We start from the raw sequence: 22,213 nt of genomic DNA, 5'->3' as shown, positions 1-22,213 counted from the left end.
CAACTAAGAATGGGCATTCACATGGGATGGCCCAGCCAGCGACGCCCATGAATGAATGAAAAACAAAGGGTGCAGAATAACATAAAAATGCAGAGGTTGCTGTCAGTGATTTTACACTTCCCTCTAGGGTGCGCTGTTGAGGTTCTTCAGACTGTAATTAATTAGAAATCACTGAACTGCCAAAAACTTCATTTCTCTGTTTCTAGACTTGCTGTAAAACCCCCTGAAAGGTTTCACTTTGCTGAATGAGGTGTAATTGAATTTTTCACATGCATACTGCTTAGCGTCTTAACTGGCAATGAAAAAAAAATGACTTTATTATTTGAGGAATATCAAATCACAAATCTCATATATTTTTTAAGTATATTTTTTTAAGTTTATTTATAACGTTTTTGTTTCTTTCTTAAGCTATAATCAGAATTAGTTATTTTACTGAGAAATTAAATTAAAAGTGAAGGATGATCAGTGTTTTTAACTTCCGATGTTGCTGTCTGTGAAAATACTTCAACTTGGTTGGCTGCTGACTTTCTTTGTTGACATCACCGCTACTGGACACCTGAAGGTCCCATTGACTTGGTGTCCAATTTAAAGTGACATTGGAAAAAGGAAAATCCCCAATGCAGAGATCGCGAGATCTTTGTGAGAAGTTTTCTTTAGGGCCATTGGTTCCTGCCATTACTTCATTACTGATCACGATATCTAGAGCACTGACTCCAGCAGACTGGGATCTAGGCCCCGCAGATGAAAGGTCATTATCCTGAAAGACTGAATCACCCATTCATAACTAAACAGATGTACTGGCGTATAAGGTCTGTTTCCTCTGCATTTATAGTAAGAAGTCTAACAACACCAGGTTAAAGTCCAACAGGTTTATTTGATAGCAAAAGCCACACAAGCTTTCGGAATAGGCTGTCCCTTCGTCCAGGGACAGCCTGTTCCAAAAGCTAGTGGCTTTTGCTACCAAATAAACCTGTTGGACTTTAACCTGGTGTTGTTAGACTTCTTACTGTGTTTACCCCAGTCCAAAGCCGGCATCTCCACATCATCCTCTGCATTTAGACAGTGATTGTTGGTGATAACTTGGTATGATCACCAATAAAAACTAACATTTATATAGCACTTTTAACATGTCCAAATGTCCCCAGGAGCTTCAGGAGAAACACCAAACAAAACTAATTTTGACACAGAGTCACATAAGGGGGTCTGAATTTACAGAATTGGATGATCAGCCATGATCATAATGAATGGCGGAGCAGGCTCGAAGGGCCGAATGGCCTCCTCCTGCTTCTTGTTTCTATGTTTCCATTGGAGGGCAGGGGGCAGGGAGAGAGGGTTGTGAATCATTACTTCCTGGAAGAAATGTTGGACCTTATCCAACCCCTGCAAGGCCACCCCAAAATAATAACACACCGTGGGTGGCATGTACAAGATGAGAGTGAGATCTCAGCCCTTCACTCATGCTCTCAAGAGCTGCTGGCCAATCAGATTAGCCATAGCAGCTCCGCGGTCCCAGCAGTGCCAGAACTCAACACTGGGCATGTTCAGGACTGCAAACAGGCCCAGAGATAGAAGAGTATATCAGAGGGGTCAGTCAGGGATATTGGATGGAGAGGCTCTGTAAGTGTAAAGCAATTTGACCATCTCAAATAAGATCATAAGACATAGGAGCAGAATTAGGCCACTCGGCCCATCGAGTCTGCTCCGCCATTCAATCATGGCTGATATTTTTCTCATCCCCATTCTCCTGCCTTTTCCCCATAAACCCTGATCCCCTTATTAATCATAAAAACATAAGAACTAGGAGCAGGAGTAGGCCATCTGGCCCCTCGAGCCTGCTCCGTCATTCAGTAAGATCATGGCTGATCTTTTCGTGGACTCAGCTCCACTTACCCGCCCACTCACCATAACCCTTAATTCCTTTACTGTTCAAAAATGTATCTATCCTTGCCTTAAAAACATTCAATGAGGTAGCCTCAACTGCTTCACTGGGCAGGGAATTCCACAGATTCACAACCCTTTGTGTGAAGAAGTTCCTCCTCAACTCAGTCCTAAATCTGCTTCCCCTTATTTTGAGGCCATGCCCCCTAGTTCTAGTTTCACCCGCCAGTTGGAACAACTTCCCTGCTTCTATCTTACGCACAAAAAGTATTAGGAGTTGGCCTTTCATGGCTGATCTGATTGTGGCTTCAAGCCTGCTTTCCTGTAACTTCCATTTACCTTCCTCATCTCTCGCTGATGTATGAAGTTTCTGTGTATAAACCTGGGCACCCAGAACACTGGACCACACAGTTCCACAATCACACAATATACTATAATCTTATATGTTTCTATAAGATCTCCCCTCATTCTTTTGAATTCTAATGAATATAGCCCCAGTCTACTCAATCTCTCCTCATAAGCCAACCCTCTCAACTCTGGGATCAACCAAGTGAATCTCCTTTGCACTCCAGTGCCAGTATATCCTTTCTCAAGTAAGGAGACCAAAACTGTACACAGTACTCCAGGTGTGGCCTCACCAGCACCTTATACAGCTGCAACATAACCTCACTGTTTTTAAACTCCATCCCTCTAGCAATGAAGGACAAAATTCCATTTGCCTTCTTAATTACCTGCTGCACCTCCAAACCAACTCCTTGAGATTCCTGCACAAGGACACCCAGGTCCCTCTGCACAGCAGCATGCTGCAATTTTTTACCATTTAAATAATAGTCCATTTTGCTGTTATTCCTACCAAAATGGATGACCTCACATTTACCAACATTGAACTCCATCTGCCAGACCCTCGCCCACTCACTTAGACTATCTATATCCCTTTACAGACTTTCAGCGTCCTCTGCACACTTTACTCTGCTACTCATCTTAGTGTCATCTGTGAATTTTGACACACTACACTTGATCCCCAACTCCAAATCATCTATGTAAATCGTAAACAATTGCGGTCCCAACACTGATCCCTGAGGCACACCACTAGTCACTGATCGCCAACCAGAAAAACACCCATTTACCCCCACTCTTTGCTTTCTGTTAGTTAACCAATCCTCTGTCCATGCTAATACATTACCCATAACACCGTGCACCTTTATCTTATGTAGCAGCCTTTGGTGCGGCACCTTGTCAAATGCCTTCGGGAAATCCAGATACACCAATCCACAAGTTCCTCATTATCCACTGCGCATGTAATGTTCTCAAAGAATTCCACCAAATTAGTCAAACATGACCTGCCCTTCATGAACACATACTGCATCTTACCAATGGGACAATTTATATCCCGATGTCTTGCTATTTCTTTCTTGATGATAGATTCAAGCATTTTCCCTACTCCAGATGTTAAACTAACCGGCCTATAGTTACCTGCCTTTAGTCTACCTCCTTTTTTAAACAGTGGCGTCACATTTGCTGTTTTCCAATCTGCGGGAACCACCCCAGAGTCCAGCAAATTTTGGTAAATTACCACTAGTGCATTCGCTATTTCCCCCGCCATCTTTTAGTACCCTGGGATGCATTCCATCAGGGCCAGGAGACTTGTCTACCTTTAGCCCCATTAACTTGCCCAACACTACCTCTTTCATGATAATGATAGTTTCTAGGTCCTCACCTGCCATAGCCTTCCTGTCATCAACTTTTGGCATGTTATTTGTGTCTTCCACTGTGAAGACCGACACAAAATACCTGTTCAATGCCTCAGCCATTTCCTCATTTCCAGTTATTACATCCCCCTTCACATCTAAAGGACCAATGTTTACTTTAGCCACTCTTTTATGTTTCATATATTTGTAGAAACTTTTGCTATCTGTTTTTATATTCTGAGCTAGTTTTCTCTCATAATCCATCTTGCTTTTCTTTATAGCTTTTCTCGTGGCTTTCTGTTGACCTTTAAAGATTTCCCAATCCTCTAGTTTCCCACTAATCTTTGCCACTTTGTATGCATTTTCTTTCAATTTGATCCCACCTTTATTTCCTTAGATATCCATGGTTGATTATCTCTTTTTCTACAGTCCTTCCTTATCACTGGTATATACTTTTGCTGAGCACTGTGAAAGATCGCTTTGAAAGTCCTCCACTGTTCCTCAATTGTCCCGCCATAAAGCTTTTGCTCCCAGTCTACCTTAACCAACTCCTCCCTCATCCCTTTATAGTCTCCTTTGTTTAAGCACAAGACACTGATATTGGATTTTACCTTCTCACACTCCATCTGTATTTTAAATTCTGTGATCGCTTCTTCCAAGAGGATCCCTAACTGTGAGATCATTAATTTTTCCTGTCTCATTACACAGGACCAGATCTAGGATAGCTTGCTTCCTCGTAGGTTCCATTACATGCTGTTCAAGGAAGTTATCGCGGATACATTGTATGAACTCCTCCTCAAGGCTTCCTTGACCGACCTGGTTTGACCAATTGATATGTAGATTAAAATCCCCCAAGATAATTGCTGTACCATTTTTACATGCATCTTTGTTTATTTCTCGTCCCACCATGGTGTCATTATTTGGTGGCCTATAGACTACGTCTATCAGTGACTTTTTCTCCCTACTATTTCTAATTTCCACCCAAATGGGTTCAACCTTTTTTTCCATAGAACCTATATCATCTCTCGCTACCGCCCTGATGTCATCCTTAAATATCAGAGCTACACCACCTCCCTTACTTTCCTGTCGGTCCCTCCGAACAGTCTGATACCCCCGGATATTTAACTCCCAGTCGTGACCACTCTGTAATGGCCACCAAACCATACTCATTCACAATGATTTGTGCTGCAAACTCATTTACCTTGTTTCGAATGCTACGAGCATTCAGATAAAGTGCCCTTATGCTGGTTTTTGTACCTTCTTTTTGAATTCTAACACTTCCATTAATAACATCTCCTGAGTTCTCCTTCCTTTTAACTTTTTTCCTGATTTTTGATCAAGAACCTATCTATCTCTGTCTTAAAGACACTCAATGACCTGGCCCCCACAGCCTTCTGCGGCAAAGAGTTCCACAGATTCACCACTCTCTGGCTGAAGAAATTCCTCCTCATCTCTGTTTTAAAGGATGGTCCCTTTAGTCTGAGATTGTGCCCTCTGGTGTAGTTTTTCCTACTAGTGGAAACATCCTCTCCACGTCCACTGTATCCAGGCCTCACAGTATCCTGTAAGTTTCAATAAGATCCCCCCCTCATCCTTCTAAACTCCAACGAGTGCAGACACAGAGTCCTCAACCATTCCTCATACGACAAGCTCTTCATTCCAGGGAAATAAATATATAAATTTCAGATTCCTCTTACGCCATGAAGAGATTCCCTCCGCAGTTAGAAAACAAGCTTCTTTCAGTCGGATCCACATTGGGATTCAGGCATGTTGCTCCCAGTAACATTCCCAGGTAATTGCACAGGACAACCAGGAGAATTATACAGGACAGCACAATCCCAACTATCCACCTGAAATTCAGGAATAACAGAGACGCCATCAAAATCCAAAGGTTTATACACAGAAATACAACAATTATCAAAAATATCATATGTGGAATATATCAGAGTGTTACAGTGAGGGGTGCAGGGTATATCAGGGTGTTACAGTGAGGGGTGTGGGGTATAACAGAGTGTTACAGTGAGGTGTGTGGGGTATATCAGAGTGTTACAGTGAGGGGTGTGGGGTATATCAGAGTGTTACAGTGAGGGGTGTGGGGTATATCAGAGTGTTACAGTGAGGGGTGTGGGGTATATCAGAGTGTTACAGTGAGGGGTGTGGGGTATATCAGAGTGTTACAGTGAGGGGTGTGGGGTATATCAGGGTGTTACAGTGAGGGGTGTGAGGTGTATCAGAGTAGCACAGTGAGGGGTGTGAGGTGTATCAGAGTAGCACAGTGAGGGGTGTGAGGTGTATCAGAGTGTTACAGTGAGGGGTGTGGGGTATATCAGAGTAGCACAGTGAGGGGTGTGAGGTGTATCAGAGTGTTACAGTGAGGGGTGTGAGGTGTATCAGAGTGTTACAGTGAGGGGTGTGGGGTATATCAGAGTAGCACAGTGAGGGGTGTGAGGTGTATCAGAGTGTTACAGTGAGGGGGTGTGGGGTATATCAGAGTGTTACAGTGAGGGGTGTGAGGTGTATCAGAGTGTTACAGTGAGGGGTGTGGGGTATATCAGAGTAGCACAGTGAGGGGTGTGAGGTGTATCAGAGTAGCACAGTGAGGGGTGTGGGCTATATCAGAGTAGCACAGCGAGGGGTGTGAGGTATATCAGAGTAGCACTGTGAGGGGTGTGGGGTATATCAGGGTGTTACAGTGAGGGGTGTGAGGTGTATCAGAGTGTTACAGTGAGGGGTGTGGCGTATATCAGGGTGTTACAGTGAGGGGTGTGAGGTGTATCAGAGTAGCACAGTGAGGGGTGTGGGGTATATCAGAGTAGCACAGTGAGGGGTGTGGGGTATATCAGGGTGTTACAGTGGGGTGTGTGATGCACTATCAATCAAGCAAAGACTAGTTTGTATGCTAGAACAAATAGGCTTTTATTAGCAAAAGACTTGGAGCACACCCATGCCGATGAACTGGTCCAAAGACTGAGGTGGGGAGCAGTCACCTTTATACCTGGACCAGGGGGGAGGAGTCCCAGGCCGGGCCGGCAGGGGCATGTCCAGGCATGTCACACACACACACACACAGGCAATAAACTAACAGTGGTTTACCACAGTGTGTGGGGTATATCAGAGTGTTACAGTGAGGTGTGTGGGGTATATCAGAGTGTTACAGTGAGGGTGTGGGGTATATCAGAGTGTTACAGTGAGGCGTGTGGGGTATATCAGAGTGTTACAGTGAGGGTGTGGGATATTTCTGAGTGTTACAATGAAGGGTATGGGATGTATCAGAGTGTTACAGTGAGGGGTGTGAGATATATCAGAGTGGCACAGTGACGGGTATGGGATATATCAGAGTCGCACAGTGAGGGGTGTGGGGTATATCAGAGTGTTACAGTGAGGGATGTGGGGTATATCAGAGTGTTACAGTGAGTTGTGCAGAGTATGATATTTTTTCACAGGGAGGTGTGGGTTATGTTATTGTGATAGTCAGGAGTTTGGGCTATATTGGAGTGTTATAATGATTGATGTGTGTTATATCAGGTATGCATTACTGCCACTCATCTCCTCTCTTACCTGTACTTATCTGCCTGCTGGACCTGTGGGAGGTATTTATTCATTGAGGTATTAATGTTGTCTATCTCAGAACTGACTGATGTTATTGAGGTTAATACTGGAAACTCATTTGTGATATTTTTTATCTGCGTCTCAATGTCCTTTATGCTCTTCTTAATTTCTGTGTGAAAGATAAAAAAAATGTACATGTATGAAATTATTTATTTAAACAAGTGCTTGAAGCTGGTGTGCAAAATAGATTCGGAACAAACAGAAGGTTCTGCTATATTTCAAGGGACTGCAGTAAGAAGGGGAGGAAATGATGCTTCAGTTGTACACAGCCCTGGTCAAAGCCCTGATAGAATTTTCCACGCTCCCTGTAGCATGTTTCGTGCAGGTTGAGGCAGCCTGCCATTGGCCAGTGATGGGATCAGATCAATGGGATTTTCCTGGTGGATGTACCAGGCGTTGCCGGGAAACCCACAGTGGAGGTTCACAGTCGGCGGGACCAGAAGTTCCCACTGGCGGGATTGGCCGTAACCTCTATCTGGTGACATTGGCTGGTATGCTACAACCTCGCTCAGGCGAGGCTCGTAAAATCCTGCCCGAGGCCAACGGAGAATTCCGTTCTGTCAGCCTGTGGCGGTAAAATTCCAGCCATTGTGTCCATTCTTGGGAACACACCTCAAGAAGGATATCTGAGCCTTGGAAGATTCAGCAGAGAATGAATCCAGGTGAAAGAGCTGAAATGTTGAGGGTGTTATGTTTGCCCCTGTGGACTAAAGGGCATAAAGAATCACAAGATAGGCTTAAATACTTCAATATTGGGAGCTGTTTATTGAAGGTGTGCATTCATTCATAGTCAGGTCTAAGTCTGCCCAACACGGTCCCACACTGGGTGGAGCTAATAGCACAGTAAGAAGTCTCACAACACCAGGTTAACAGTGACATATATCAGAGTGGCACAGTGAAGGGTATGGGATATATCAGAGTCGCACAGTGAGGGATGTGGGGTATATCAGAGTGTTACAGTGAGTTGTGCAGGGTATGATATTTTTTCACAGGGAGGTGTGGGTTCAATGTCACCAGAAGCTAATAGCCCAGGGGTCACCTGACCCAGATTCTTAAAGGAGCAGTCCACACCCCAAACCTCAACATACAATATATATACACATACATCGCCAACCCTGGATGGAATTATTTTAAGCACCAGAGGTGAGTGGGGGCAGGGGGAGATTTAATCAAGGCATGATAGAGTGTGGTGATGAGTAGATACAGGAAAACAATTGTCTTTAGTGAGAAAATCCTGAATAAAAGGTCACAATCGAGAGTTGAGAGCTAGGTTAGTCAGGAGTGAAACTGGGAATTATTTCTTCACACAAAAAGCAGTGGAATCTGGAATTCTCTCTATATGGAATGCAGATTCTAGGTCAACTGATGGTTTTGAGATTGGTTTTTGTCTCTGCCTATCTTAGCCCAGGTGTTGCCCAAACCCCCATCCTTGATGCTTTTGTCACTGTTCTCTCAGACTCCAATGTTTCCCTCTTTTAATCTTAGTCAGCCTTTGCTGGTGTCTAAAATTTTCCCAATCTTCAGCCATACTACTAATCTTTTCAGCATCTTTCATTTCAGTTTGATTCCGTCCTTAACTTCCTTAGGTACCCACACATGGGGCATCATTCGCTTAGTGTCTTTCTTTCTGAATGGGATATATCATTGTTGAAAGTTATGAAGTATTTCTTTAAATGTCTGCCACTGTTTCTCTACCTTTTACCTTTTCACCTATTTTCCCATTTCATTTCAGCCAAATCTGTCTTCATAACCTTGTAATTGCCTTTTTTTAAGTTTAGGAGACTAGCTTCAGGCTCAAATTTCTCACCATCAAACCGAATGTGAAATTCCACATGCTATGATCACTCTTACCTAGCGAATCCTTTACGATCTGGTCATTAATTAATCCTGTTTCATTATTTAGTAATTAACTGGTCTAAAATAATATTTTCCAGGTTGGTTCTCGAACCTAGGATCAGATTTTAACAGATTCAGGAGAATTTATTGGAACTTTAAAAATAACAAATGGGACCTGGATATGGAATCCCCTCCCCCCCCCCCCCCCCACCGCCCCCCCACCCCCCGCCACCCCTTATTTCTGACAGGTCTAACTTTTGCCACTAAGGGAAAGGACATGAACCACACAAGCAGGAAATCTAAGCACAGGAGGGCCATTTGAACTCAACACGGTTCAAACCCCATTTGGCAGCTGCAAGGGGTTTCATCAGTAGTATGGGAGTCACACATTTATGGAGTAGATATAAATGGTCCTGATGGGCAGACAAGTCTGTTTTCTAGTCTAGTCTAAACAAAGTGTGTTTAAGAAAACACTGGGCAAGATTCTCTGGTATCCCCTCAGCATTTTTCTCAGTGGCAGGAGGCCGGAGCGATCATGACATGAGTTGCACCGGCGGCATGACTTGAGAATCCCACAGGCATAAATGACCAGAGAATTCCAGCCACCGTCTGTTAAATAGATGGTGTAGCATCTGCCTGAGAAGTTTCATTAACTGTTTGTTGACCTTTAATTCAGGAATGTCTATGAATGCTTGGCAGATTTTCAAAAGTTGTGATAGGTGTTCTTAGTTCACAGTTTAACAGCTTCAAAAATGATTAAAGATTTAACCATCTTTGATGTAGCATGCTCAAAAGTATGCTGAGAACTTGAGAATTAAAAACTTCCACTGGGTTTTCAGGAATGGGATTTTTTGAATATCATGAAGTATATATAATGAAGGCGTCTTCAAATATCTTCCTGAGCAATCAGTTCAGTCCTAGGGCATCATTTTTGGAGTTCCTCAGGATAATGTCCAAGGCCCAACAATTTTAGCTGCTTCAACAATGCTGCACAATGGCAGCAGTGTGTACCATCTACAAGATACACTGCAGCAATCCACTGAGGTTCCTTCGACAGCACCCTCCAAACCCACGACTTCTACCACCTAGAATGAAAAGTGCAGCAGATGCATGGGAATGCCACCACCTGCCAGTTACCCTCCAAGCTAAATACTGTCCTGACTTGGAAATATATCACCTTTCCTTCACTGTCGCTGGGTCAAAATTCTGGAAGTCCCTCGCTAACAGCACTGTGGATGTACCTACACCACATGGACTGCAGAAATTCAAGAAGGTGGTTCGACAACACCTTCCCAAGGGTAATCAGGGATGGGGAATAAATACTGGCCTAGCCAGCGATGTCTGAATCCCGTGAAATAATAAAAAGAAAGCCGTATTAGATTTTAAGAACTTTGTTTTATTTAATCTCAGCACATTTTCTGAGGACTGACCATGATAAATACTGGGTGATTTGACATTGAGTGTATGAGCCATGGGGGTATGGTGGGGATGGGAGATGTGAGGATGGGGGTTAGAGAGCCTAACATGTTACAATATATCTGCGACAAAGTCCCAGACAATGCTGGCAGGCCTCAGCACTTGGCCACCCTGTTGGCCATCAACCATTCACCAATCATTTACCGGCACATCTCATTAATACCCCGGGCTTCAGCTTTGGGGTCTTTCTGACTCCCTCTGTCACACTACTCTTTTTTGTGAAGATCAGTTAAGTACCTCCTCCCTCACTGTGCCGAATTCTCTCACTTACCTAAAGTTTATGTTTATTTACTGGTGTCACAGGTCGGCTTAAAGTTATTGCATTAAAGTTATTGTAAAAATCCCCTAGTCGCCACACTCCGGTTCTGAGAAAACACACATCCATTCCAGCTCCAACTGGGTATCAAGTATTAGTTGATAGGTTGGTGCTGTGCATTACCCCTTATGCACATGGTACATTGCAGCCACACACTGGCATTGCCCATTGGATGGGTATCATGGCACTTAGGAAGACGAAAGTAAAAGTTGAATGTTACTGGCACAGATTTACTTCATTTTGTGCACAGCCACATCAATATGCAGCACAAAGGCTGCTTAGCTTTACATCCAAGGACTGCACTTACCTGTCATAGCGCTGGCTGACTGGTTGACAAGCAGAGCTGGTGTGTCATTAAAAGCCTTGTAACCCTTTGCAGAAGGAACAAACATATTAGGACTGAGACAAGGTGTTGAATTACAAAATTACAGGCAGATTACAGAGGCTGCGTAATTGTGAATAATGACCAACTTATTACTGGGAGCGAATCAAAGGAGGAGATAGATGGTGGTATAGTGGTAACATCACTGCAACAGTAATCCAGAGGCCCAGGCTAATGTTCTAGGCATAGTAAGAAGTCTCACAACACCAGGTTAATGTCCAACAGGTTTATTTGATATCATGAGCTTTCGGAGTCTTCAACCTGTTGGAGTCCTCACTCACCAGATAAAGGAGCAGTGTTCCGAAAGCTCATGATACCAAATAAACCTGTTGGACTTTAACCTGGTGTTGTGAGACTTCTTACTGTGCCCACCCCAGTCCAACACCCAGTCTCCACATAATGTTCTAGGGACACAGGTTCAAATCCCACCATGGCAGCTGGTAGAATTTAAATTCAATTAATAAAATCTGGAATGGAAACACCAGGCTCCGTACTGATGACCATGAAACCATTGTCGATTGTTGTAAAAACCCATCTGGTTCACTAATGTCCTTTAGGGAAGGAAATCTGCCGTCCTTACCTGGTCTGGCCTACATGCAACTCCAGACCCACAGTAATGTGGTTGACTCTTAACTGCCCTCTGAAATAGCCTAAAGCAAGCTACTCAGTTCAAGGGCAATTAGGGCTGGGCATCAAATGCCCAGCCAGCAACGCCCACATCACATGAATGAATAAAAGAAACAGCAAGTTAATGAATTCCTGAAAGAAACTGAGTTATAGAATTTTATAGATTGAGAGTTTTCTATAACTGAGAATGATGGAAAACAATGGAGTTGGAGAGAGTAATGGAGACTCTGTTGTTACAGAGAATAATAGATATCAGTCAGTGTTATTGACACCTGAAAAGGTGTTTGTATCAGAGATCTCATTCTGTGTCATATCCTTTTATGATTATTTTCTCACAGAAACTTGGGAATGAGTCACTCAGATAAATTAATGCATGGGAATGACTGCATAATTTCAGCAAAAACAGCTTCTATTTTTTTTTCTCATCTCTAATTGTCTCTTTATCCCATTAATACTGTCCATGTGCTTTCTCTGGAAGCACCTTTTGGGTGAAAACTGTCCCTTAATGTTCATCCTATTCCTGACTTCCTATCTTCAGCTTATGCTCCTTGGATTTCAACACTTTCCCGTCATGAAGAGTCTCCCTGGGGAATAGTTTAATGAACAGCTTAACCTTCAATGTTCAAGTCATTATGAACACAGAAAGCTTGGTGAATGTGGCTACAACTACTGTACCTCTTGTACAAAGAAAGGGAGGTCAGCTTTCACCAATTGCTTCATGGCCTTTATCTCTTTGTCCATATTGGGAACCTGTTGAGAAAGTCAAAGTGATTTGAACATCTGAATTCACATCACATCTTAATTTGGTTACTTCAGCAATAGAGTCAAGACGAGATCGCACATTTTCTCAACGTGAATTCCTGTTCTGATACCAGCTCGGCAGTGAATCCTGGATGGGAGTCCAATCTTGCTGATACTCCAATCACTCCAGTCCTTGGCACTGGGAGCTTGTGATTCATCCAACATCCTCACACACCAATCCCTGCCCCACGCTAACATCAACCTCACTGTGTTCCTTGCGAGGGAGGAATGATGGCGGTCCTTGCTGTTGGGTGACATGGCTCTATTGTTTAGTGGGACTTTGAGCTACTTTGAGTGGGACTTTGAGACTTTAAGTGGGACTTTGGGTTAAGTGTCCAGTAATGTTGGCGGAGCTGCTGGAGGGTTACCTGGCAATGGACCAGGCTCACTCTCAGAGATCTCCTTATTCCTTTGAAGTAACTTTGTGGATGCATCATTGTACCTCTCTCTGGCCAATGTCATGGTCCAAACGTGATGGAAAATATATATATATATATATTCATCAGCTGGATGATTTTATAAAGTCATTGTTCCCGGTGCTGTTACAAATGGAGAATTGCTGAACTAGCAAATAGTTCAGCCAGTAACCTGATGCCTTGCAGCAGTTTCAAGGTGTTAATGGCCACGGGAATGAGGAGTCTGGTCCAGCTGCCTCCTCGCAAGGGCAAAACCTTCATGAATCATAATCGCGCATTATGATGCTAATGGCCATAGTGTTAGCGGTCCTAACACTACAGGTTCAACATAGAGAGCGGCAGTTAGTTAACTCAACACCAGTGCCTCCAAAAACAAAAGGAATCCCGACTCCAATTAAACATTCAAAACATTGGACGGCTCGGTGGCACAGTGGTTAGCACTGCTGCCTCACAGCGCCAGGAATCCGGGTTCGATTCTCGGTTTGGGTCACTGTCTGTGCGGACTCTGCACGTTCTCCCCGTGTCTGCATGGGTTTCCTCCGGGTGCTCCGGTTTCCTCCCACAGTCCAAAAGACGTGCTGGTTAGGTGCATTGGCCGTGCTAAATTCTCCCACAGTGTACCCGAACAGGCGCCAGAGTGTGGCAACTAGAGGACAGTGACCCCATGGGAATCGAACCCAGGTCCCTGGCTAACCACTGTGCCAACGTGCCGTTCGTTAGGACTGAGGACACAAGCCGCAGGTGGAGCAATGAAAATCGGGGGGCGATTATGAGGCCGGAATTGAAGGAAGACAATTATCTCAGCGATTATGAGGCTGGAGGAGGTGAGATTAGATCAATGGCAGGCACATTCTGTACCGTGCTAAAATTGGCAGAAAGGGTAAGATTGGCCACCAGGCCCTGGCTGCTGCTGCATTGTGAGCCACACTTATTGAGCGTGTTGTTGATGTTTTGGCGAATGGCTGTCAGATTCTGCTCCAGGACCTCCTGTTGCTGGAGCAGCCGAGCTGCTGTCGAGTTTATGAGCAGCAGCTTGTCATTCATCTCAGTGATATCTGTGAATAAAAACAGGTACATTGTGACCGAGAGAGAGAATCAGTCAGAATGCAAACAAAACTTCACAACACCTCCTCCCGGTGGGAAGCACATTCTCCACCCACTTTTCATCCTTTCTCAATATTTCCCTGCGACCTAGTCTCGCAAAGTGTTTACAGTACAGACAGGCCATTCGGCCCAATTGGGACAACTCCACAAGAGCTTCCTCCCACCCCTCTTCAAATCACCTGATCTACATAACCTTCTATTCCTTTCTCTGTCGTGTCTTTATCTAGATTCCACTGGAATGTATCCACACTATTCACTGTAACTACTCCTTGTGGGAGTCAGCTTCCCAATCCATCACTCTCGAGTAAAGAAATTTCTCCTGTTGTTTTTAACAAGAGCAGTTGGCATTTCTTTGGCGGACCTGATAATGTGGCAGAGTGGGCTGCAGCGTTAAGTAAAGCTCCCTCTACACTGCCCCCATCGAACACTCCCAGGACAGGTACAGCACGGGGTTAGATACAGAGTAAAGCTCCCTCTACACTGTCCCCATCAAACACTCCCAGGACAGGTACAGCACGGGGTTAGATACAGAGTAAAGCTCCCTCTACACTATCCCCATCAAACACTCCCAGGACAGGTACAGCATGGGGTTAGATACAGAGTAAAGCTCCCTCTACACTATCCCCATCAAACACTCCCAGGACAGGTACAGCACGGGGTTAGTTACAGAGTAAAGCTCCCTCTACACTGCCCCCATCGAACACTCCCAGGACAGGTACAGCACGGGGTTAGATACAGAGTAAAGCTCCCTCTACACTATCCCCATCAAACACTCCCAGGACAGGTACAGCATGGGGTTAGATACAGAGTAAAGCTCCCTCTACACTGTCCCCATCAAACACTGATGTGGAGATGCCGGCATTGGACTGGGGTAAACACAGTAAGGAGTTTAACAACACCAGGTTAAAGTCCAACACATCTCCCCCCCTCCACCAGCCCCCCCCCCCCCCCCCCCACCCTTCCCACCACCACATGGCCAATCATGCCCTCCATGACAATGACAATATACACATCTCTTTAACCTGTCTTAATGCTCTCTCCACTCACGTTGTTTGTATCTTAAAGACTTGATTAGCTGTAAGTATTCGCATTCCAACCATTATTCATGTAAATTGAGTCTGTGTCTTTATATGCCCTGTTTGTGAACAGAATTCCCACTCACCTGAAGAAGGGGCTTGGAGCTCCGAAAGCTGGTGTGGCTTTTGCTACCAAATAAACCTGTTGGACTTTAACCTGGTGTTGTTAAACTTCTGACTGTGTTTACCCCATCAAACACTCCCAGGACAGGTACAGCAGAAATTGAGGCCAGACACTGGGGTGGACATGTGCTGAGGTAAGCTAGTTCGAAATACCTCCTCAGTTCTCTGTCACTTGGTTCCAGTTATTTTGTAGGATTTCATGATCCCACACCTCACACTCCCTCAACCCCCCCCACCACCGCCCCCCCCCCCCCCCCCCCCCCCCCCATGGCCAATCATGCCCTCCATGACAACGACAATCAGACCAGTTCACCAGGGCCAGGCTTTGCATCTGCCAAAATGGGGTCTGTTTAATCTGCAATGGCCCTGCCATTGAGGAAACCTCAGGTTTCTCTCCTGTGTCAACCACACCTCGCCCTTCCCCCACTGACAAAAATCAAATCTGTGGGAAAAGCACCCAGGTTCCTCCTATCATTTTCTAATGACTCCAGGGACCTGGGTTCGATTCCCAGCTTGGCTCACTGTGAGGAGTTTGCGTGTTCTCCCCATGTCTGCGTGAGTTTCCTCCGGGTGCTCCGGTTTCCTCCCACAGTCCGAAAGGCATGTTGGTAAGGGTGCATTGGCCATGCTAAATTCTCCCTCAGTGTACCCGAACAAGTGCCAGAGTGTGGTGACTAGGGGATTTTCACAGTAACTTCATTGCAGTGTTAATGTAAGCCCACTTGTGACACTAATGAATAAATATACTTTAAGCAATCCGTCTAAAGCGTCAATAAACGAGGTATTTGCTGTATTATTCTCTGCACATTGCAGCCATTACCTTGTGCCAGCTGAGATGCTGAATTCAGTGCATCGTAGGTGGTTTCACCCAGTTTCTTCAGGATTGGAACTCCAAGATCTAACCCAATGTCTGAAAATCACAAATCAATCAGGATCATTTAAAATAAGATTATGCAAAAGACATAAGCTGCAGTTTGTACAGCCACAGATTGCTGGATTCAACCTTGATTCATTTAACACTGGGAGCCAGATGCAATCATACTAGCGGGAGTGGGGATGGGGTAAGAGCAACACACAGACGTTTTAAGTATTGTAACATCATCTTATTTTTTACCCATATAACAAGATAGGGAATCTGCTTCCCGCCTTTCCCAATCCCAGTATTGTCATGGATTCAGGATATTCACCAACATTTTCTGCCAATCGGAAAAATCTCTGGCTGCCAGCACAACTCTGAACACTGCTCCATTCTAACCAATCGCCACTCAACAACCATCGGAGGAGTGTGTCAAAAATCTTTCCGTTGTGCGTGTTTTCTATTTCATTAGCTCAATGATTCTCACACTCGCCTTGTCTCTCAGCTACCATTATCTCTCTAGTTGATGACCAGCACTGGCTTCCATTCCAGCGATGCCTTGAATTTAAAATTCCCATCTTTGTTTTCCAATCCCTGTGTTGCCTCATCTCTCAGTAATCTCCCCTCAACCCTCCAGGATCTCTGGACTCATACACTCCACCATTGGCAGCCATGTTTTCAGTTGCTTTGGTCCTGAACTCTGTGGCTCTCTCCCTAAGTCTCTCTCCTCTTTAAGATGCTTCTTAAAACCTCCTGGGCTGGAGTGGGGTCACCTGCGTTGCGAAGTTGGTGTTTGGAAAATTATTTTTTAAATTGTAAAAATGCTAAGAGGTGAAAGTATTGCATGGTCTCTTTAAAAAAAATGCAGGTGCAGATAGAGTACACAGACTGAAACATTGTATTGAGAGGCTAGGCAGTCGTGTTGCCAAGACAACAGGCTGTTTTTGAATTTTGCCCAATCAATTTAAATTAGGCACTTGAATAACAGCAGCCTATTAGATTTAAATTTGATATTTGGGTGACCTGAGAACCAATCCTATTATGGGGGTGTTGGTATGTCATCAGGGGTATAAGAGCCAGCTCTCAGCTCCAGAGAGACAGCCAACAACTACCTCTGCCACAGCTTTAGAGAGAGAGACACAGCCAACAACTGCCTCTGCCACAGCTAATAGCTTTTAGCTCATCCGAATAGAAAAGGTACCAAAAAGAAGTCAGAAGATTCCAGAAGACGACAAACCTGGTTGAAATTTTGAGAGTGACTAAAAATTCTATTTTTTTGTTAATGAGTGGGAATTGTATTTATCTAGACATTCCATGAGAATAGTGTTTTATTGGGTTTGTTAATAGTTTATTTAACCAGTTCACTGTTAGTTAGATAAATAAAGTGTTACTTGTTGATTTTACAGAGTCTCCGGTAGATATTTTGATTTAACCACTAAAATTTGCTGAAGAGCAGACTGTACTATTTCTCACACACTTTAACAGATTATGAGGCGAGGCACTTCTCTTTGAGTGGTTGCGGGTTAATCCTCAGAGAGGGGATTAACCTCCCCTTTATAACACCTGTCCAAATAACATACCAATTAGGAGCAGAAGGAGGCCACTCGGCCTCTTGAGTCTTCTCCGCCATTCAATAAACTCATGGCTGATCTAATTTTAATCTTAATTTCTGCCTGTCCCCACTAACTTTTCACCCCCTTGTTAATCAAGACTCTATCTACCTCTGCCTTAAAAATATTCAGATGCTCTGTCTTAACCATCTTCTGAGGAAGAGAGTTCCAAACTCTCATAACCCTCTGAGGATAAGAAAGGGTCCTCATCTCTGTCCTATTTTTAAACAGTGACCCCCCTCCAGTTCTAGATTCTCACACAAGAGGAAACATTCTCTCCACATCCCCCCTGTCAAGTCTCCTCAGGATCTTAAATATTTCAAACATGTGGTGAAGTGTCAAATTTGGTCTGACACTGCACTTGTAAACTATCACAACACTGACCCCAGCAGGACACCATTCTTTAACTTCCCTCCAATCTGAAAAGCAACCATTGATGACTATTCTCCTTCAGCCATTGCTGTGCTTTTGATCCCATGAAATTTAAATTTTGCTCATAAAACTGGTCTTCAGGGACATCCCCTTTACTCAAAGCTATGATTCCAGTCAGGCTTTGGGTACACAGAGGAGGATTCTCAATTATACCGAGGTCTATGGTACCATAAGAAATGTGATTGAACAGATGTGACACAACTATGTGTTGTGTCATTGACAACACTGAGGGATAAACTGTCTCCACCTTTGCCTGATGGCTACCTAATCCTTTGTCCTCTTCTTCATGTGTGCCCTCTTCTCCATTCCTCCCATTTTTCCCATCCTATCTTTTTCACCATCCTTCTTCAGCCCCCAACAGCATGTTTCTTTCATCCACGTGATGCTTTACGTACAAGCACCAAGGGGTTAAATCTGCCTCATTATGTATCCTTTTTACACCTGAGAAAATCCTCAGCTGTATCTTGGTCATAGAGTCAGCTGGTTAGAGTTTTTGAACTGGACAGGGAGAGTGGGCCTCAAATGCTTGTGGACAAATACAAACCATCTCAGTGAATCACAGCCACTGGCCAAACTGACATGGTTTGTGTGTTGGTGATAGGGTAAATGCATGGGTCTATGGGGATGGGGCCTGGGTAGGATTGTGGTCGGTGCAGATTCAATGGGCCGAATGGCCTCCTTCTGCACTGTAGGATTCTATGATTCAATGTATTGGGATATAGTGAAAAGTATTGTTTCTCGCGTGCGATACAGACAAAACATACCATTCATAAAGTACATAGGGGAGAAGGAAAGGAGAGGGTGCAGAATATAGTGTAAGAAGAGCATTATTAGAGAGTTTAAGAGTTAGAGTTCAGTTTTAAGAGTATAGAACGAGAGTAAAAGATTGAATTTGAAGGGACAGCTCGCAGGAAGTGGCCTCACTCCGGCGCCATCTTGACAAAGGTAGCAACATGGAATTGGAATAGTTCTATCCAGCTGAAGTATACACAGAACTTGCACCGGCTAAATCAATCCTTCAACCATAAATCATTACTTACTGTCCAGGTTATCTGTGACACTGTTTATTGGGACTGCACTGGCATCAGTGATCGCTCTGATTTGCTGAAGAAAAATTAGTTTAAAGAAAAATTAAAATCTCAACATATGCACGTAACTTCTGAAAATAACATGCAGCTCCTGAATACATGTCCTCCCACCCTAACCAAGTGCCCAGAATTATACCGATTAAAAAAGTCAGATTTCAAAATATATGCATAATACAAACCCACTCCTGAAACACATACAGTAACAATTTACATTTATGCAGCACATTTATTATAACTAAATATCCCAAAGCACTTTTTAAAAAAACTTTATTTGTTAGTCACAATTAAGGCTTACATTAACACTGCAATGAAGTTACTGTGAAATTTCCCTAGTCGCCACAGTCCGGCACCTGTTCGGGTCAATGCATCTAACCAGCATGTCCTTCAGAATGTGGGAGGAAACCAGAGCACCCGGAGGAAACCCACGCAGACACGGGGAGAACGTGCAAACTCCACACAGACAGTGACCCAAGCCGGGAATCAAGCCTGGGTCCCTGGCGTTATGAAGCAGCAGTGCTAACCACTGTGCTACCGTGCCACCTACAAGGGCACTTCACAAGAGCAATGTCAATAAAAATATTTTGGACATTATTTTGGCATTGATTCACATAAGAAGATATTGGGAAAGCTTGGTTAAAGAGGCAGGTTTTAAGGAGCATCTTAAAGGAGGAGCCAGAGACAGAGAAAGAGACAGAAAGGTTTAGGGAGGGAATTCCATAGCTTAGGGCATGGTCATCTGAAGGCACGGCCACCAATGATAGAGCGATTAAAACGTATGACACACAAGAGGTCGGAATTAGTGAAATGCAGATAATTTAGGGCTGTGTAGGGCTGGAGGAGGTGAAACAGCGAGTGAGGGGCAACGTCATATAGAATTTGAACACAAGGATGAGAATTTTCAAATAGAAGCATTGTCGGGTAGCACTGGTGAGTTGGTGGTCAAGATCATACCAATGCTTAAGAATAGATTGAATAGATGGCTGAAAGATTGGAGAATAAAGGGACATGGGGCACATGGGATTAAGATAACTCTCATGAGGAGGGACGATACTAATACTTGTGGCAGCACAGTGACACAGTGGTTAGCACTGCAGCCTCACAGTGCCAGGGACCCAGGTTCAATTCCCAGCTTGGGTCACTGTCTGTGTGGAGTCTGCATGTTCTCCCCGTGTCTGCGTGGGTTTCCTCCAGGTGCTCCAGTTTCCTCCCACAGTCTGAAAAACATGCTGGTTAAGTGCGTTGGGCCGTGCAAAATTCTGGCTTAGAGTACCCGAACAGGCGCTGGAGTGTGGCGACCAGGGGATTTTCACAGTAACTTCATTGCAGTGTTAATGTAAGTCTTACTTGTGACACCAGCAAATAAACTAAAAAAAAACTTTAAAAAACAGTCATGCGGCTGGAAGTTCTAATTTTAGAAAGAAATTTGTTCTCTAATGTGTGAACGACATAAACACACGCTCATTGACAATTACACTGTCATGTCTTAACTCTCTCCAAATCTCATTCACCCATCACCCCCTATGCTTACTGACCTGCAACAAGTTTTGGAAAACTATTCGACTGTGATGGTCATCAAGGCCAGGTTGCCTATGCTTCCACTTACAAATCCAGCAGATTTTACAGAACAGGAAGGAAAACCTCTACAATTCTCTCCTTCCCAACCTGGGCGATCGAGGCTAACTGTCACCTTCCCTGGACTGAGTGAGGTCAGCACATCCAGCACAGACTGGGCCTGACACCAGGGAACTTGTACAAAAGCTGAGCTGTTTCTTGCCGAGCAAAGGGTAGAGCTTTTCCTGAGAAACATACCAACAATAGTAAATCCCACAGGTGAGGGACATCAGTTATGAGTGTCACATTCTTCTCTGATGCAACACAACGGATATCGGAAAAACTATAAAATGGGTCCTTTTTTTGAAGACAAGACTATATACGAATAGAGTTAAGCAGAAAGCTAAGCATAAAAGATAAATGTACTTTTTAACCACAACAATGGGGAAGGACTAAATAAACTGGAGTCATTCTCCTTTGAACAGAGATAAGGAGAGTTTTAATCGTGTTCAAAGTTGTGAATTGTTTTGAGAAATTGATTCTGGTGGCAGGAGGGGTTTTAGATTCATTAGCCCGTAATTTCCTCAGAGCGGTGGTCTCCGTTAGATTTCCACTCTGGATGGACTTACGCTCGCTAGTTGTGCTGGAGGGGAGGAAGCAGAGCAGACTGGAGGGGAGGGGGTGCGGCCGACTGGAGGGGAGGGGGTGGGGCGGATCATGTGAGTCAGACCAGGGGGCGTTTTCGGGGTGGTGTGGGCGATTTGTTCTGGAGTTGTGTGTGTGTGCGGGGTATTCCAAGCAGGTTGAGTCTAGGTGTTTAGGTAGTTATTCTGGAGTAACTTCTAACTCTTTCAGAGTAATTATGAGGGTAAAACTGGCAGAACCGTCTGAAGTTAGCGATTTAAATCACCTTTTTGGTTGGTTCCCAGCTTAATGCAATTGTCCAGAGGAGGTTAGCACTTCTGGACAATAGCTGGGTAAACCATTACGTGAGAACTTCCCAGAGGAATTCCCCCCGTATCGTTGAAGGACCTCCTGAATGTGAAGCTGGGGAACCGGGACGTTATGGGCCATAGATTCCTAGACATTTACAGCACAGAAGGAGGGCATTCAACCCATCTGCTGGACTTTTACTGCCTTGCCTGCCCGAGGCTTGTAAGATCCCACCTGAGGCCAACGGAGAATGCCGTTCTACGAGCCGCGCCCATCCCAATTCCGGGGCGGACGTGGCGGTAAAATTCCGGCCATTGTGTTCATGCCGGAAATCAAAGATCTGACTGCACTAATCCCATTTTCCAGCGCTTGGCCCAGAGCCCAGGAGGTTACAGCAGCGCAAGTGAATAT

The 22,213-nt window shown here is 44.4% G+C and overlaps 1 protein-coding gene across 1 annotated transcript in view; it reads right to left on the bottom strand.

Moving 5' to 3' along the window:
* prom2 (prominin 2) overlaps positions 1 to 22,213 on the bottom strand; it is a 92,125-nt gene that overhangs the window by 43,824 nt on the left and 26,088 nt on the right. Inside the window, exons 5-11 of the mRNA XM_078223038.1 lie at positions 19,271 to 19,334; positions 16,153 to 16,242; positions 13,888 to 14,084; positions 12,488 to 12,562; positions 11,111 to 11,174; positions 7,125 to 7,284; positions 5,264 to 5,416 (exon numbers count right to left, since the gene is read on the bottom strand). Of these exons, the coding sequence (XP_078079164.1) occupies positions 5,264 to 5,416; positions 7,125 to 7,284; positions 11,111 to 11,174; positions 12,488 to 12,562; positions 13,888 to 14,084; positions 16,153 to 16,242; positions 19,271 to 19,334 (803 nt within the window). The remainder of the gene's footprint in view (positions 1 to 5,263; positions 5,417 to 7,124; positions 7,285 to 11,110; positions 11,175 to 12,487; positions 12,563 to 13,887; positions 14,085 to 16,152; positions 16,243 to 19,270; positions 19,335 to 22,213) is intronic.

Source organism: Mustelus asterias, chromosome 11 (genome assembly GCF_964213995.1).
Source record: "Mustelus asterias chromosome 11, sMusAst1.hap1.1, whole genome shotgun sequence".
NCBI lineage: Eukaryota > Metazoa > Chordata > Chondrichthyes > Carcharhiniformes > Triakidae > Mustelus > Mustelus asterias.
The sequence above is the reverse complement of the archived record's forward strand: the minus strand, read 5'-3'. Positions and strand labels throughout refer to the sequence as shown.